At 42.6% G+C, this 16,435-nt stretch overlaps 1 protein-coding gene across 4 annotated transcripts in view; it reads left to right on the top strand.

Annotated features, from left to right (window-relative positions):
- Window positions 1–16,435, top strand: part of arap2 (ArfGAP with RhoGAP domain, ankyrin repeat and PH domain 2) — a 171,445-nt gene that overhangs the window by 83,060 nt on the left and 71,950 nt on the right. For all 4 annotated transcript variants that reach the window (XM_084924105.1, XM_084924106.1, XM_084924103.1 and 1 more), the window contains exons 13-14: window positions 76–258; window positions 9,934–10,108. In XM_084924105.1, coding sequence (XP_084780231.1) covers window positions 76–258; window positions 9,934–10,108 — 358 coding nt within the window. The remainder of the gene's footprint in view (window positions 1–75; window positions 259–9,933; window positions 10,109–16,435) is intronic.

The raw sequence follows: 16,435 nt of genomic DNA, 5'->3' as shown, positions 1-16,435 counted from the left end.
TCAAATCACAGTAATACCTCTGCAAATAATTCTCATCCAAACGTGTCACTTTGTACATGTTTTGCAACCCCTTAGCTCTTTCTGGAAGTGGGGAACAAGAATGCTAACAGTTTCTGGGCTGCTAATCTCCCCCTGGAGGAGGATCTCTACAGGGAGGCTTCTGCGGAGCAGCGGGCCACATTTATCCGCAGGAAATACAGGGAAAGGAAGTACACGAGTGTCCTGGAGGGCTTTAATGACCTGGAGCAGCTAAACAAGGTACAGAAATTATGGATTTCATTTATTTCATTTATTTATTTATAAAGCACATTTAATAACAACAGGGAGCTGACCAAAGTGCTGTACAGAGTAACAGTTAAACAATGACATTGACAACAACGACAGGTAAGAAAATTAAAAGAAAATTAGGATAAAAGAATTGGTAACTCTCATACAGTTTCGAAAGCCAGAGTAAAAAAATATGTTTTAAGATGCGATTTAAAAAGAGTAACAGTTGGGGCCTATCTAATGTGGAGAGGTAGATCATTCCACATTTTCGGTGCCACAACCGCAAATGCCCGATCTCCTCTATGAACCATCCTAGACTTATGCAAGGTAAGGAGCAGGTGATCGCTTGATCGAAGGGCTCTAGAGGGCGTATAAAGCTGCAATAGGTCAGACAAATAGTCCGGTGCCTGGCCAATTAGCACTTTATAAGTCAAAAGTAAGATTTTGAATTTTATTCTAAAACGCACTGGAAGCCAATGAAGAGAAGCAAGCACCGGAGTAATATGTTGGTGTTTCTTCACACGAGTCAAAAGGCGAACTGCAGCATTCTGTACAAGTTGGAGCTGGGCCAAGCTGGACTGACTGACACCCACATATAGTGAATTGCAGTAATCCAGTTGAGATAAAACAAACGCATGAATTGCTCGTTCCAAATTTCTAAAAGATAAAAAACATCTCACTTTGGATAGGAGCCTTAATTTAAAAAAGGACCGCTGGACAACTGAAGTAATTTGTTTCTCGAATGTAAGTTTGCTATCCAAGAAAACCCCCCAGGTTTTTTACATGCGTTTTAACAGCACATGTTAGGTTGCATAAGTCCAAATCTGGGGCATTGAAATTACAGCTCGGTCCAAAAATAATTACCTCAGTTTTATCCTCGTTGAAGGTAAGAAAATTTGAGCCCATCCAGGTTTTAACTTCCTCAAGACATTTGACTAGCGATTCCATGGGCGTGGAGGTGTTTCTATTAAACCGAAGATAAATCTGGGTGTCGTCAGCATATGAGTGAAAGCAGATGTTATGCTTCCTAAAGATTAGGCCTAGGGGCAACATGTAGATTGAAAAAAGAATTGGGGCTAATACGGAACCCTGCGGGACACCACAAGTAAAAGGAGCTGGGGAAGAAATAAAATCATCAAGGCTCACGGAAAAAGTCCTCTCGGAGGTACGACCTAAACCATTCCAAGGGGATACCTTTGATACCACATTGCTCCAAACGGGATTCAGAATGCTGTGGTCAACAGTATCAAAGGCTGCAGCTAAGTCTAGGAGCAGGAGCACAGCTGGGTCTCCTGAGTCAGTGATTAATAAAATATCATTAAGTATTTTATGTATGGATGTACTGGAGCAAAAGAAGCACCAACCGAAACTGAAGCTATAGAAGTCATGTTCTGAGGTGTAGTGCCAGTCATAAATAAATGACTTCATGAATGGTTTTCTATGAAGAAGAGTTCAGCTGATATGCCAGTTTACTGACATTACCACTATTGGTGTTGGTGTGTTTGTAGGCTGCAATGTCCACTAGGGCTGCACGATTAATCGTTAGAAAATCGCGATCTCGATTCATACTTATGTGCGATCTCATTTCCAAATGACAACGATTTAAAAAAAAAAAAAAGAAAAAAAAAGACGACGACGATTGTACCGCATTTTGATCCGGGACGTAATCTGCATGAAAACAAGCGCTCACTCTTCCTGCTCAACAAATGACAAAGGCGGAGCCTTATACCACGTGATACAGAAGCTGGCTGCTAAAATTGGCAGGGAAATACAACGGAGAGCACGTCAGGGATGACGAGAAAGTGACAGGAGAAAATCCGTCCCGGTCAACCACCCAAACATCAATAACGGGAACCTTATACAGCGCTTCCCTATACCCGTCGAACTTCAGCAGGCACAAAGAAATTACGGAGGCTATTACTTATCACCTGACCAAAGATATGGCTCCCATCAACACTGTACAAAATGAGGGATTTGGGAAAATGATCAACACCCTAGACAAACGCTACACAGTGCCGTCCCGCAACTATTTTTCTATTGTTGCACTACCTGCTCTATACACGCAGTGTCGAGCAACGGTGGAGATGGAATTTCAAGCAGTACAACATTTTGCGGCAACCACAAAACGTGAGACATTTGTTGTTTTTATGTTTATTTATTGTTTTTATGTTCAGTCTCAACTGTTACGAAGTTGATGTGCAGTTAATAAGTGCAATAAATATTTATATTGGAAAAGAAAATTGTGAGAGAATCGTGATCTCAATTCTAAGCCAAAAAATCGTGATTCTCATTTTATGCAAAATCGTGCAGCCCTAATGTCCACACTGTCTGCAGTGGTGGTACTGTGCAAAAGTCTTGAGCCACACCTCAATTCTTTGTATTCCGTCCAAGGAACCCAGCAGTAGTTGGACACTGGCTGCTTTTTCATACATTTTTACTGAAAATTGTATCTTTAGGCACTTTGTTAAAAGTCAGTAACTTAATGAGTTGGTGGCTAAATAAAAAAGATGGCAGCCCAAACCAGTGACTGAAAGTTGTCTGCTTAAGTAAGAGAAACAACCATCTACTTTTCAGTGAAGCTTCATCAGAAAGGTTGGCTGTCAAGAAGCCATTCGTAAGGAAGGTAAAAAAGCTGGACTGAAAATCAGCGGCAACAGCTCTGACAAATTTGAAATGTTTGGTTCAAACCGAGAGAATTATAAGGGGAGTGTCCAGAGTCATTAGTTAAGCATGGTGGTGTTGGAGATCTTGTCAAAATTTAAGGAATTATGAGCACAGAAATGTATCATCAGATTTTGATTCGCCACATAATACGTTTGCTTGACAACAGCTTCATTTTTCAGCTTGACCATGATCTCACACACACTCCCAGTGCAGTAAAAGCATACTTGGATAGAAAAACACTCAGTGAAACACTATCAGTCTTGGATTAGTCTCCCCAGAGCCCGGACCTCAACATTATTGAAGCAGTGTAGGATCATCTTGACAGAGAACCGAACAAATGGCAGAAACATCCAAAGAAGAGCTCTGAATGTCCTTCAAGAAGCCCGGAGAACTATTCCTGAAGTCTGCTTAAAGAAATGACAAGAAAGCTTGACTAAGAGAGTTCAGACTGTGTTGAAGAATAAAGGCGGTAAAACCAAATATAACTTTCTGTACACTGTATAAAGTCTGTTTTTGACTTATATCTTTGTACATTATCTAATAAATCACTTCCCCTATTTCCCATTTTCCTGGCAAAATATAAAGAAACTAGAGGTGGCACAAGACGTTTGTACAGTACTGTATTTGTAGTATCTGTGCTGACTCAAGCAGTGTCTTTGTGGTAAGTTGGTAACTCTATCCATCCGTTTTCTTAACCACTTCTCCATTTCAGAGTTGTGAAAGGGCTGGAGCCTACCCCAGCTGTCATACTGCAAAAGGCCGGGTATACCTTGGACAGGTTGCCAGTCTGTCACAGATGCTTATTAGTTTGTTTATGAACTTTCCAGCAATATAATCTTACAATGATGTCATCATGTACAGAATATAAGCTGATGTCCCACTTTCTGAAGTTCTAACAGCCTAAAAATCACCATCAGCCACAGAAATCAAGTATTGATCGTACTCTGCAAGGAAATAGAAGAGACTTCTTCTGACTCCTCTAACCACTTTAAACAGATTAGAACATCTAACAGTACTCTGTGTATGTGACTTGATGGATTTTGTCTGCCTTTCTAAGCTGAACAAATGTGGCGAAGGTACAGCAGGTCCACAGCCGACTACCCTCATAGTCCTGAGCATATAGCAATGCCCTTAACATTAAAGCTGCCATTGACTTTGTCTTTAGGCAAAGACACGTATGCTACACCAATAACCACATTACTCTGTTGACTTGTGGCTTCTGTCTTACGTCTGCAGTCACTCTACCTGCCAGTTTTAAGTTTTCCACATCAAAAATGCCAGGTAAAATATTAGCACCAGTCAGCATATGTTTACAGGAAACAATTATCCTTTTCTGTAATGTTGTTCCCCCAAGATAAATGTGTAAAATAGAGTCCTCCCAACTGCATAATGTAAGTAAAACATAAAAAAACACAACCCTTGCAGACCTTCAGTGTAATATTTCTCTGTCTGCTTAGCTAAGTAATTTTAATTAATGATGGGCAGTGATAGCAGGAGTTCCCCGAGCATGAAATCTGTTTTATAGCTTCGTTTGTACCTTTAAGGAAAAGTGCACATGGTACACTCTATAAGCTAAATCCACTAAACTTGAGAAAGCCCATATTTTCCTGACCTTTTGACCATTGGTAAATCCGCACTTTAAGCCTAAAGATGCCAAAGGAGAAGTCTTATCGATCTCAAGTATAGGCATGTTGGTGCTTAGGCCTTGGGGTTTAGGGTTTATTGCTGCTGTAAAAAAAGATAAAAAGGAGACGGTCTGCCTTTTCTGGCCTCCTTTTAAGAGCTCTAAGCAGTGAAGCAGTTTCCACCGGCATCAGCATTTACGCAGATCAGCCCCCTTGTATTGTTTTCCTGCACCGAAAGAGGGGGAATGGAAATGTAGACAGGGGGAATGAGGCGAGAAAGTAAGGAAGAGATATACTAGCTAGCTAAGTGGAAAAGTGGATTAGGATCCACAACAGAAACGCTTGGGTTGGTTTTATTACGACTTTGCCAGCTTTCGCGCGAGCGTGCGCTTTGGGGTGTGCGGCGTGTACATGCGTGTGAACATGTGTGCTCCTTCACTTGAGATGTGTGAATTTGCTGTTCTAGTGGGAGCTCTTTGCAGGCGGGTGCAGGAGGGGAAGTGTAACACAGAGTGCAGCACCCCGAAAGAGTCAAGCCACTGGAGAGGTAGGGGCGTTTTAGTGTGTGAATGCACGAGGGATGAATGCAGGGAAGGGCTGGAAGTGGCCTTGACACACTTGAAGTGTCATGGAGGCACATATAGAATACGACACATGCAGCTAGGTCTATGAGTACGTGGACATTAACACAATTGTAGACTTTATTTACTGCAAAGGACTTTTATTCAAGCATTAAAAACAATCCTTATATTGTAAATGAAGCTGGTGTGTCCACTTATTCTTGGGTACTTACAAAACTGGGGTTTGTTTAACCACTTAAATTAAAACTGAAAGCCTGAACATCAATCACATGTTAATTCTTTCATTTAAAATCCACTGTGGTGACCTGCAGATGTAAAATATGTGCGCCAAAGTGCACTAAAACACTAAAAAGTCTTCAAAGCAACTCTATACATCTCCACACAAACTAATGAATCACAAACAACGTGTTTAAAAAAAAAAAAAGAGACCAAAAAAACCCGGTATTTTTAACATAAACAAGGACACTGAGTCTAATCTCATCGGACACGCTGTTCCACTTCTGTGTCACATTTACTTACTGTAACACAAGCGCGAATATGAAATAATGAAAGCTATATAAAACCTTTTTCCTCTGGGACTCCTCTCGGGACAAAGACAATAATACTAGCAGTTTCCTTGTTGACATTCAAGCAGTTTTTTTGAAATCATGCGATGGCATTTCAACAGGTTTTATGGGGCTCAGGGGTCACGAGATTTACTCACGGCATGCCGCAAATCACAGTTTAAAGCGTCATTTCAGGTAATGAAGTAAAAAAAAAAAAAAGGTAGTGATTTATAGGTGACTGCGTCAATATGTTCCCTTACATAATCCCAGCAGTGTGCGTTGCGATGGGATTCTTTTTGTTTGCAACCCATCGTTTTTTTCCCCTTCATTTAATGCGTACTCTTCATCCCCCTCCCTCTCTGTCTCAGTCCCATTTCCCCTCCATTAGAAGCTCATATCCTAGTGACCTCCACTAACTCTCCGCAGACCACATGACCTAGAGAGTGCGGTGTCAAAGGAGCTTCTTATATCATTACACACACACGCACACACTAACCCTCTTGTGGCCACGGTAATTGCTATGACACGGAAGGTCATTTCCAGAGACGACACAGAATAAGGCCAAGTTGCAAGGGACTATTTTGCCATAATCTGACCCCATCTTCCGTGTGCGGGAAAAAGACAGAGGCGCGCGCGCGCGTGTGTGTGTGTGTGTGCACGTGCTAAAGTAATTATAATTTTTTTTAAATCTTTCTTCACATTAATTTTCGGTTATTGTGCTACTGATGAAGATATCTATCTTTTTTTTTTTTTTGGCACAGCTCTGGGAACACGCATATTTGAACATCTTTATCTCAGTGCAGGGCCTTTGTGTCGGTGGCCAGGTTATATCGACGGGTACTTTTGTTTGTGCGTGTATATGCACAAGCCTCGGCGTGCCTCACTTTCGGATGGATATTGCTTGTTTGTGGTGGATCGATGCTGCCTACTGACTCGGCTGAAAGCCCAGTGAAAGGAAAGGTTGTTCGTTGAAATTCCGCTATTTGCCACTCGACTCCTCCGTTGATCCCCTTTGTTGCGGGTCATCGTGCACGGTGTCACATCAATCGACTGGACAGATTGAAATAGACAGAAAATATTTTCCCTGCACAGACTGTATTCTTCAGATTCTTTTATCTTGCTTATCTTAGCGGGATCACAAAGTATGTCTGCATGGCCAGACACCACACTCGCTCTATAACTACGTCTTTCTTCATCTTATAGGCGCTGTTAAAGGTGGAATGTAAAGAAGAGTGTATAGAGGAAATGTATTTATTTACCTTCCCGGCTTACGTGAAACCAGTGCGGCGTTACCTTGCACCGCATTTAGTTTGATGTCAGCAGGGTCTAAAGAACATCGAGTCTGTATTTAAATGAAGGTTAAGGCTTCACAGGAGGAGATGGGAAGAAAAAGTGAAACTCGCAGGAATTAGTTTTAACTGCCTCCTTCTGTTTAACCTCTTAGTGGCTTTTAGATACTTTTCTTTAAAGTGCAATACTTTAAATAAGTTGCCTTTAAAGGTGTTGATATTGTTTTAGAATGGAGTGTAATAGAATCCTAAGTGGGGCTGCTTTTGTTTTTCTGTCAGGCTTTAGTTAATCTCTTGAAACCACCCGTGTTGATGTCCTCCATCAGTAGACACCGCAACTGTTACCAATCAGCCGTTATTATGATCTGCTAGAGAAGCTACATTGTTTTGGCTTGATGGAGCAACCAAGCCACTGATCCCCGGCCGTATCTTGTACTGGTGGACTGGAGAGGGAACATCACAAGCTACGTGCCAGGAAGCATCAGCGGTGAAAGGAAGCCCAGCTGGCTGGCTCTCCTAATAATATTCTCTCGAGTGGTCGCTTGTCAAAAGCCTCCAGCTATCGTCGCATTTACTCTTTTGTTCATTCTCTGCCTGTCGTTCAACAGGGTTGACAAGAAGTCACAGTCATGGTCTATATACGAAAATATCTGGGCAGCAGTACTACTGCTTCTCATGCTTGACCAGGGCCAGACTGGATGCTACACTGACTCACTATCCCAACTTGAGGTATTACTTGAGTGTCCGGGCCAGTGTAGCTACGGTTTCTCTGCATCGAAGTAGGAAATATGTCTTTGATATAATGGCCCTGCTTTGTGTTGTTATGAAGCAGGGTTATGTTTATATGCATTTTATTCTTATAAAGAAAAGAACAAAAACATCAGTGACAACACTGTTTTTCAGTTGTGTATAGTGTAGTCGTTTACACATTGGCTTGGCCAGCGAGACACAAATCCCTTTGGCGTTTCGTGAGGAGTGGTTTAGCAGCTTAAAACTTTTCCAAATATTATTCAGTATATAACTTTAAGATTCTCTTAGGTAGTGCAAAAAAAACTCCAAATGACACAACATGGTTAGGTTGTCATTTGTGCTGCACTTCTGGTGACTTTGCAACATATTTTGATTAATGTGGTGGCTAAGGTGGTTACAAGCTACTTGCTAGTAGCTAAGTGGCATTAACATGTGCAGTAGCCAGGTTAACATCTATAATAACTGCTGGGGGGATTTTTATTCAGCCAATCAGAAAAAGGTCTGCTTAAAGAAGCGAGTGGCTTTAAAAGGGGAGGAGCTAAAAACGTTGCGGCTGAACTGAGAGGCTGCATTTAATTTCTTTTTCTTTTTAAATCTATTTGTTGACTAAAAACAAAAATGTTTTCGGTAGAAATAAATAGAATTTCATGTTTCATTTTTCTCTTTTGTTTTTATGCCACACACCCCACAGTTTCAGTCAGTGATGGTACACTGGAACAGTATACAAGGTGAATGTTGGATGAATAAGAAACAGAATGTTGGCATCAGTAAACTCTTCTTTGGTTGTCCATCCATCCATCCATCCATCCATCCATCCTTCCTTCCTTCCTTCCTTCTTTCCTTCCTTATAGTTTTCCTCTGCAGTAGCTTTGTGCCTCTTAGTTGGAGAACCCTGCTCATTATTGAAGTTTCATAGTGACTGGTGGAGGCGTACAAATGTATAAAATTCATGGAAAAACCAACCTCACTCTGTTCCACCAGAACCGCTTCAGTCTGCCTTGGCATTGATTCTTTAGGTCTCTCTTGCGTTGCTGGAGTGATGAGACACCTTTCCTCCAAAGGATACTCCTTATGTGTGATTTTGATAGTGATGGAAAGCTCCCATGTGTGTTGAGTTCTGGTGACTGAGAAAGCCGTGACATCATTTTCATACTTACCAAACCATTCGGAGACCTCTTGTGTCCCCTCGATGAGTCCTGAAAAAGACCATTTCCAACAGGATAGAAAAGGTTCATCGGAGGATCAAGGTGATCACCCGGAACAACTGTGTATTGATTCGCGCTGACCTTCACTCTAAAGGAGGGCATCGAGGGTGCTCAAACAGAGCATCAGATCTTCCTGAGAGGAGGGGTCAAGGATTTTCCTTTAATTATTACCCATCTGCACACTGCACTCTTTGTTTAGGCTCATCCTGAACGTTTAATACATCCATGCACAGATTACATGGTTGTATTTATCAGCTTCTGATTCATATATATATATTCATATTCCATGCTTGGTTTGTTTTCCTGCAGGAAATTCACTCTATCTTGCTTCATCGCAGCCTGCTGCTGTTCTTTTGTACTTTTAGCTCACTTCGTTGTGTTTCATGTCTTTATTCCCACATTTCTCTTTGTGAAAATTGTTAGTTTCATTATATTTAATATGGCCCATTTGTCCTCTTCTTATTTGCTATATTCCTTTTTTTTTAGCTCAGGGTTTTGAGCTTTAATGATTCCCACTGGGAGTATTAAAGTTTGATCGCATTTTAACTTCTCTTTTGAGATCAGCGGGTGGAACTCAATTCGTAACTTTATGTGGTTTTCTGACGCCGCTTTATAGACTCTTTGTCCTCTATCAACCTGGCATTCGCGCATACACGTACGCAGCAACACCACGCTGCTCCTCCTACACAGAGAAGTGAAGCCATACTTACATTTCCAGAGATTTTTTTCACTGTCTCTATGCCTGTTTTTTTTTAAAGACATTAATCCAGCTACAGAAAGCTACTTAGAAATCCAATGAGCTGCTGCTCCACTTCTTCATTCTTTTATTAGGCTATCACAGCAGGAAATGGCAAGTGGCAGGTGGACGTCCATAAATGAGATTTGTGACCACTAAAAATGAGCCTCGGGAATCTGATTCACAAACACGCCGAAACTGCAAATAAAATGTGAGCGAAACTCGCAAATAAGCTCATCACGGGCCCTTGTATCTTCTTTTATGTGTCAAGGCGCTGTGTGCAGCTGTGGTGTCCTCTGATGTGCTGCAGACCATGGCGCTCGTGTTCAGCGGGGCAGATGTTATGTGCGCCACCGGGGATCCAACCTACTCCACCCCGTACCTCTTGGCTCAGCGCGCTGGCCAGAAGCTGCAGATGGAGTTCCTGCACCAGAACAAACTGTGCGGTAAGCAACTTTGTTACTGTCTCCTCTCACTTTGAAGCATCCGAAAAGCGCGTTTCCGCTGCGATTACTCGTTTTTCTTCAATAACGAAGGCAACGGGAGTTGTACTCGGAAACTTTTCCGTGGTCAGTGTTCAACACAGTTGAGGTGCCAAGGCAACAGAAAGAATAACTCATGTATTCTTTTGGCCGAGTTTAAAAAAAAAAAAAAGAAAAGAAAAGAAAAAAGCTGACACGTTCTCATAAATCTGTGAAAAGGCCTTTAAACCAGGTGTGCAAGTTGGACTTTTACAACCACATCTATTCTGCCCCTATCCCTTCTACTTTAACAAGCCAATCATGTTTAAAGCCCATACTCACCGCTGTGCCGCCACGTTCATAAAAGCACAGTGGGAGTTTTTATTTTTTCCCTCCCTCTCCGCCGTGAATAGGAAATAAAGACAGGAAAAACCCACAAATATGAAGCTGGTGAGTTTTAAGTTAAAAGTTCTCTCTCCCTTTTTCTTTTTCTCCATCTCTCCCTCTATCTACTCCCCCCCTGCACCCACCTTTTGTAATACCCACCTAATGTCCCCGGTTTGGAGGCACGCCACAGATGTCCTGTGTCGTGTGGCTTCCTCGTGATGGATGTGGGTTTTTTCTTCTCTTTTTTTGCCGATGTTAAGGACGTATTAAATTAGAAGCGCGAGCCGGGCTGCTGTTGGCTGAGGCAGGTGAGGGAGACTTTCGCGGGGACTGTAGTTTACATAATGTATGCGCCGCATCTGTGTGCACTTGCCGGCACCGAGCCTGTTAGGGACTCTCTAATTGCTAGCGTGGGTCACCTGGTTACTGTGGCAACGGCCATTACTCGGAGGTGTGCTGGCGAAGCGTGCGAGCGGACGGGCAGATAAATGCGCGCGCATTCTTGCGGCATGCTTCAGACGTACTGTCGATCTGAAACGTGTAGAAAGGCCACGTCTGTGTGCTCATTATGTGCCTGTGAGTTGCAGGGCTTCATCATTAACAGATAGATGTGTATGAACAGAGTTTTCCGGTCTGAATAAACTGAAAATCTATTGTGGACAAGCAGGTCCAGGGTCAGGGAGGCTACTGAAAACCAAAAATATGACTCCTGCAGACTGACTCTATTCTTTGGCTGTAATGGAGGGAACAATCACCACTGCAGCACTTTGGAAATTAGATCTAAATGACAGAGACAAGGAAGGGGCTCCTAAACGTAAAGTTTAGCCAGAACAGAGACCTTAAGGATGACTAAATGTCTCTATATATGTGAAACTGGCAACATGGTGCCACAATCTTTTCTTAATATCCTGAAATAGCAGCTCAGTATCCCCTGAAATTACATTTATATTTGACAGTTCTGCAGCCACATGATTTATGTTCAATACCAACTTTCAGTACTGATGTAGGAAGCAGTGTGCCTTTTATTTAGTAAGGCAGAAAGTACAGATGTGGAGGCTGTGGTGGTTATGTGGCTCTTTGCAGGAGATCAAAGTTTAGATCTTAGCTCAGCCCAGCAGTTAGGCTGGGTGTCAATTTGCATACTTCTTGCATCTTGTACTTGATGCAAAATAAACTCACACTTGTGTAGCGTGAGAATTTTAGCCTTAGGCTGTATATGAAAGATGGACATGAGAACAGTTTTTGAATATAAATGCCATCTTCTCAGTATTTTACAATCAAAAGTGAGGAACAAGGACACTGCATATGTTACGGTATGGTTTAATCACAAAGTCTGCTCAACCCAAAAAACTCGAGTGGGTATTATACAAAATAAACATTTTATATGGCTTGAAACTAGTAATCTCAGTGTCCATCTAATGCTACAGTCACACCAGAGAAAACAGTGGTTGGAGATTGCAGCATGATCAGAATTACAGCGACTGTGTGCAGTGAACTTGTGATCTTATTGCCTGTCGGTCTGTTTATCAGTCAGATTGTGATGTAAGTGGGTCAAGCTGGGGATTGAATGCAATCCGTTAGTGACAAATGGGTGAAAATTGCAGATCTGTTGCTGTCGACATACGCAAAAGCTGGCATCAGCTCCTGACATTCACACTTCAACCAGAACCTCATAGATTTAGAAATAGTGACAAATAGTGACGTAGTTTCTGCAAGATGGAGATTTTACTGCAAAGTGATGTAGGCAACCCTGCTTATATATAGGAATATAACCAGTATACAACCAGATGGCAACCAGTTGAGTCCACTGGTCTAAAGAGCTGTTACGCTCATTGGAACGGACTGACTCAGATTGATTCCAGTGTTTGTGTTGAGTGTTTATAGATTTAATGGCAAATCAAATAATTTACAATTAAATGCTGCCTGTTCAAGTCAGACTGCCTCGCTGGGAACCACCTGTGCAGTCACTTTGTGATTGAAGGTGCTGCACATTCAACCTCTGGACAACCAGTTGTGGCAGCTATTTGTAGTTGGTCACAAGGAGGTTGGCAACCTGTGTTATTTTAGTGTGGCTGGACTTTTATGTAGGCTTTACGATTTTAGCAGAGCGTGTAGCCTCTCACTGCACACATTGCTCAGTTCTTTCGCAGTGAAGATGACAGCATCCACCCACCCATCCACCCACCCGTCCATCCACCCGTCCATCCGTCCACCCACCCACCTGTCCATCCATCCATCCACCCATCCATCCACCCACCCGTCCACCCACCCGTCCATCCACCCGTCCATCCATCCACCCACCTGTCCATCCACCCGTCCATCCACCCATCCATCCATCCATCCGTCCATCCATCCATCCTCTTCTACAATTCAGGTTTGCAGGTGGGTTGGAGACTATCCCAGCTGCCATAGGGTGAGAAGCAGTCTACACCCTGGACAGGTCGGCAGTCGCAAATCTAACACAGATATACAACCATTCACACTCACACATTTGGACAATTTAGAATCACCAGTTAACCTAACCCCACTAACTGCATGTCTTTGGACGGTGGGAGGAAGCCGGAGTACCCGGAGAGAACCCACATAGACACACGGAGAACAATAATGCAGAAATATGATGTGAGACACATTCTAGTTGTTGATTTTTATTTTTTTGAATCATAATCCCAGTTTTTTTCCTACCATTGTAGTGAGATCTTAGGTTTATATGGAGCTTTGTATCGTGCATGTGTTTGGTTCTGCTTTTGATTTCAATTTGGCTCACTATGGATGTAGCCAGCGACGCTGCGGGACTGGGACCGCTTTGTGACGATCTGCTGTACATATGCAGTCCGCAGACAAGCTGGAAATGTCAAATAAGTGAGAGACAGACTTGCGTGTTAAGGTCGATTTAGTAAACGAACTACAGCCACGATCAAACATGTTTTTCATCACGGTTGCACAGGTGCCTACAGGTAGTAAAGAATTCCAAATAAAAGGCTGAGAGAGGAGACTGTCCTGCTGTTTTATGTGATGGAAAGAAAAAGAAATAGTTGTGCTGTGAAAAGATTAAACCTCACCACAAAATGTGTCCGGACTCCCTCTTCTGACATTTTCCTACTGTTGGACGCATTGTCAGATCCCACAAAGCTGCAGAAAGCAGTGTCTGCATTGTTTTTGTGCGTGTGGGCCCCCAGACAGGCAGACTCAAATTTTGATTAAACAGAAAATGAACTTTTTTATTTGTTGTGTGCAGCGTTATGTCTGGCAGATTCCGGGAACAATTCAATACCCACATGACACCATCCCTACTGTATAGCATGGAGTTGACAGAGGGAGGAATAAAAAGAGAAACACAGCAGCCAATATTGAGGGCAAAACTGAGTTCAGAGCGAGTTTGGAGTTTGAAAAGACCTCAGCCTTACAGTTGAATTTTCCAGCAGGATAACGATTGAACACATGCAAGGACAGATATAGGTATTTTAAGCATTTGTAGAAGCAAACCACTATGTCTGGCTGTGAGCAAATTTCTTTTTTCTGCCCGTTTGCTTATCTTGTAAAACCCAAATTCACATAAAGAGTGACCTCCAGGCCTTTATTCGACCACCACGTCGTGCTGTAAACCAGACAAACGTGGCCTATTCCAAAACTCGCTATCCCCGTGGTGTCAGACTGGAATGAGCCAGCAATAAACAGGCACCCTGAAGAATTCTTTCTCCTAACAACTAAACTCCAAATCGGACTGCCTCTTGGTGTGTGTGTAAAACATCGCCGCTGTCTCCGTTCACAGTGTGAATTGCGCTCCCAGTTTGTGAAAATAAGAATAAGGACAAACCCTCTATTATCCCAGGATGCGGTGAAGCCCCCCAAAAGCGTAAAACCAAAGCTGCAAGCCCCGCTTTTCCCAAAACCGTCTCCACACTCTGCTCCCTCCATGGCAGCTAATTTGTAGCCCCGGTGTTCGGACATCTGCTGATAGCAGATAGCATGGCCACTTCATTAGCTCCCTTTCTCTGCGTGTTTGTAAGGAGGGGGCCTCCACGGACCTCATTCTCATGCTCGCACCTGCTCGCCTCAAAGCACCTCGGGACACTGTAGGAGCACATTACCATCCCGGATTCTATTAAAAAGCCAATGGTAGCTTTTCCGTGGCAGTGTCTCTTCACATTTTAGGAACTCCCCGAGGGCAGCTTTGTTGATGCCTCTATTCCTTATAGTTAAAGGCTTTCCCTGTGATGATTTCTTGTATATTTCTAAGTTCCTGTATAAACTTCATGTCTGGTGTATCTCTACCTCCAAGGAGACCTTTATAGATGAAATTGTTAAAGATAATTTATAGCAGCAGTAGTCGGTGTCGAAACCTCTACAGCAATTTAAGTCATTCTTGATTGAAAAGTCACATGGGGGTGTTATCGTAATATTGTGTGCCATCTTTTGTGTTTGAGGGCAGTGCAGCTGTATGTCCATCTATAACCCATTAATGCCAGGTATTTTATATTTGATGCTTGAGTTTTTGAGACTTCTACATCATCAGTGTGACGGGCGAGATTTACCTAGCAGCACTGATGTAGTGGTGCAATATTTAGGCCCATGGATCAAATGGAAGACATGGAGGACTGGTTTGGCCAATCAAGTCTTGTGAGACCAGGTACAACATTCAGCATAACAAGCCGTTAGTGTTTATTGCATGTTCTTCTGCATTATTCACCCTGTGAATATAAGACGTGATGTGTGTGGCTGGTCTTATAAGTAAAACAGGCTGAAAAGAAGGTCCATGGCGTCTCCAGGCAGAATCTGAGTCATTACGTTTTTACATGGACAGCAAGATCCAACAGTGAGGCATCAGCGGGGAGTGACTCGTGATTTTTGACAGAACACTTGTCAAAAAGAGAAATGGCTTTGTGGTCACGACAGATGGTCACCCCTCTCTGAGGGGTTAAAAGGGAGTTTTTCCTTCCCACTGTCGCCAAGTCCTTACTCCTAGGGGGTCATTCATTGACAAATGTTGCTTTGTTGAGCTAGTAAGGACGTTTAGTACCTCACATTTGTTTGGGCGTACCAGTTGCTTATTCTAGTGCAGGTTTCTCTGTTTAGAGTCATGGAGTGAAAATCTTCAAGTACGTCTTTTGTTGAATGAACAGTCACTGGTCCATTTTTTTTGCAGAATTCTGTAGGTAGAAACATTTCTAAGAGATATAAAGGCTATTCATGTAACGTTATTATCTAGCAGCTTATAGGAAATGAAGAGCGCTCGTTCACAAATAGACTGGAATTTCTGCAGTTCTCCTTCTAGTCTTACTATCACTCAAAGCCCACATTTAAACATAAGTTCAGACAGTGCTTTACTCTGTAAAGTCCTTCTCATTCATGGCCAGTTTAGAATCATAAATTATCCTAACTTGCATGTCTGCGTTCATGCTGGAAACGCGTGTAGCCACTGGGAGAACATGCAGACTCTACATAGAAACAACCAAGCCAGAGTTTAAACAAGTAACCTTCTTACCGTGAGGTGACAGTGCCGTAAGACGTCATCAGGGTGAGCCGATCCCAACAAACTAAATGTGGGATGATGTGGGACACGTTAACAATGCTGGGAGGTGGTCAGATATATTATATTTGAATGCATCTTTGGGTTTCAATAAGGCTATAGCATTAGATAAGCTAACCTTGACTCACAAAATAATAAAAAGCCTTCCCATTATGTGCATTAGGTAAAAGTCTGACTTTAAAATAGCGCATGTCCTGCAGAACCAGTCAAAATAATGGGACACTGTCTCCAGATACAGGACAGGGGAGAAGAAGTGCTGTGCAGTCTCACATACAGAGGGACATCTGGTTTCCCAAAATGTCAATTTTAGGAGGATTTAAGTTGCATGTTGTTCTTTGTTTATTTGACCCCAGTTGAACCAGAGGGTGTCCTGTATCTGGTGCTTGGTACAGAAAGTG

Source organism: Perissodus microlepis, chromosome 3, assembly GCF_051167445.1.
Source record: "Perissodus microlepis isolate ML-2025 ecotype Zambia chromosome 3, ASM5116744v1, whole genome shotgun sequence".
NCBI lineage: Eukaryota > Metazoa > Chordata > Actinopteri > Cichliformes > Cichlidae > Perissodus > Perissodus microlepis.
This window is presented reverse-complemented; position numbering and strand designations above follow the sequence as displayed.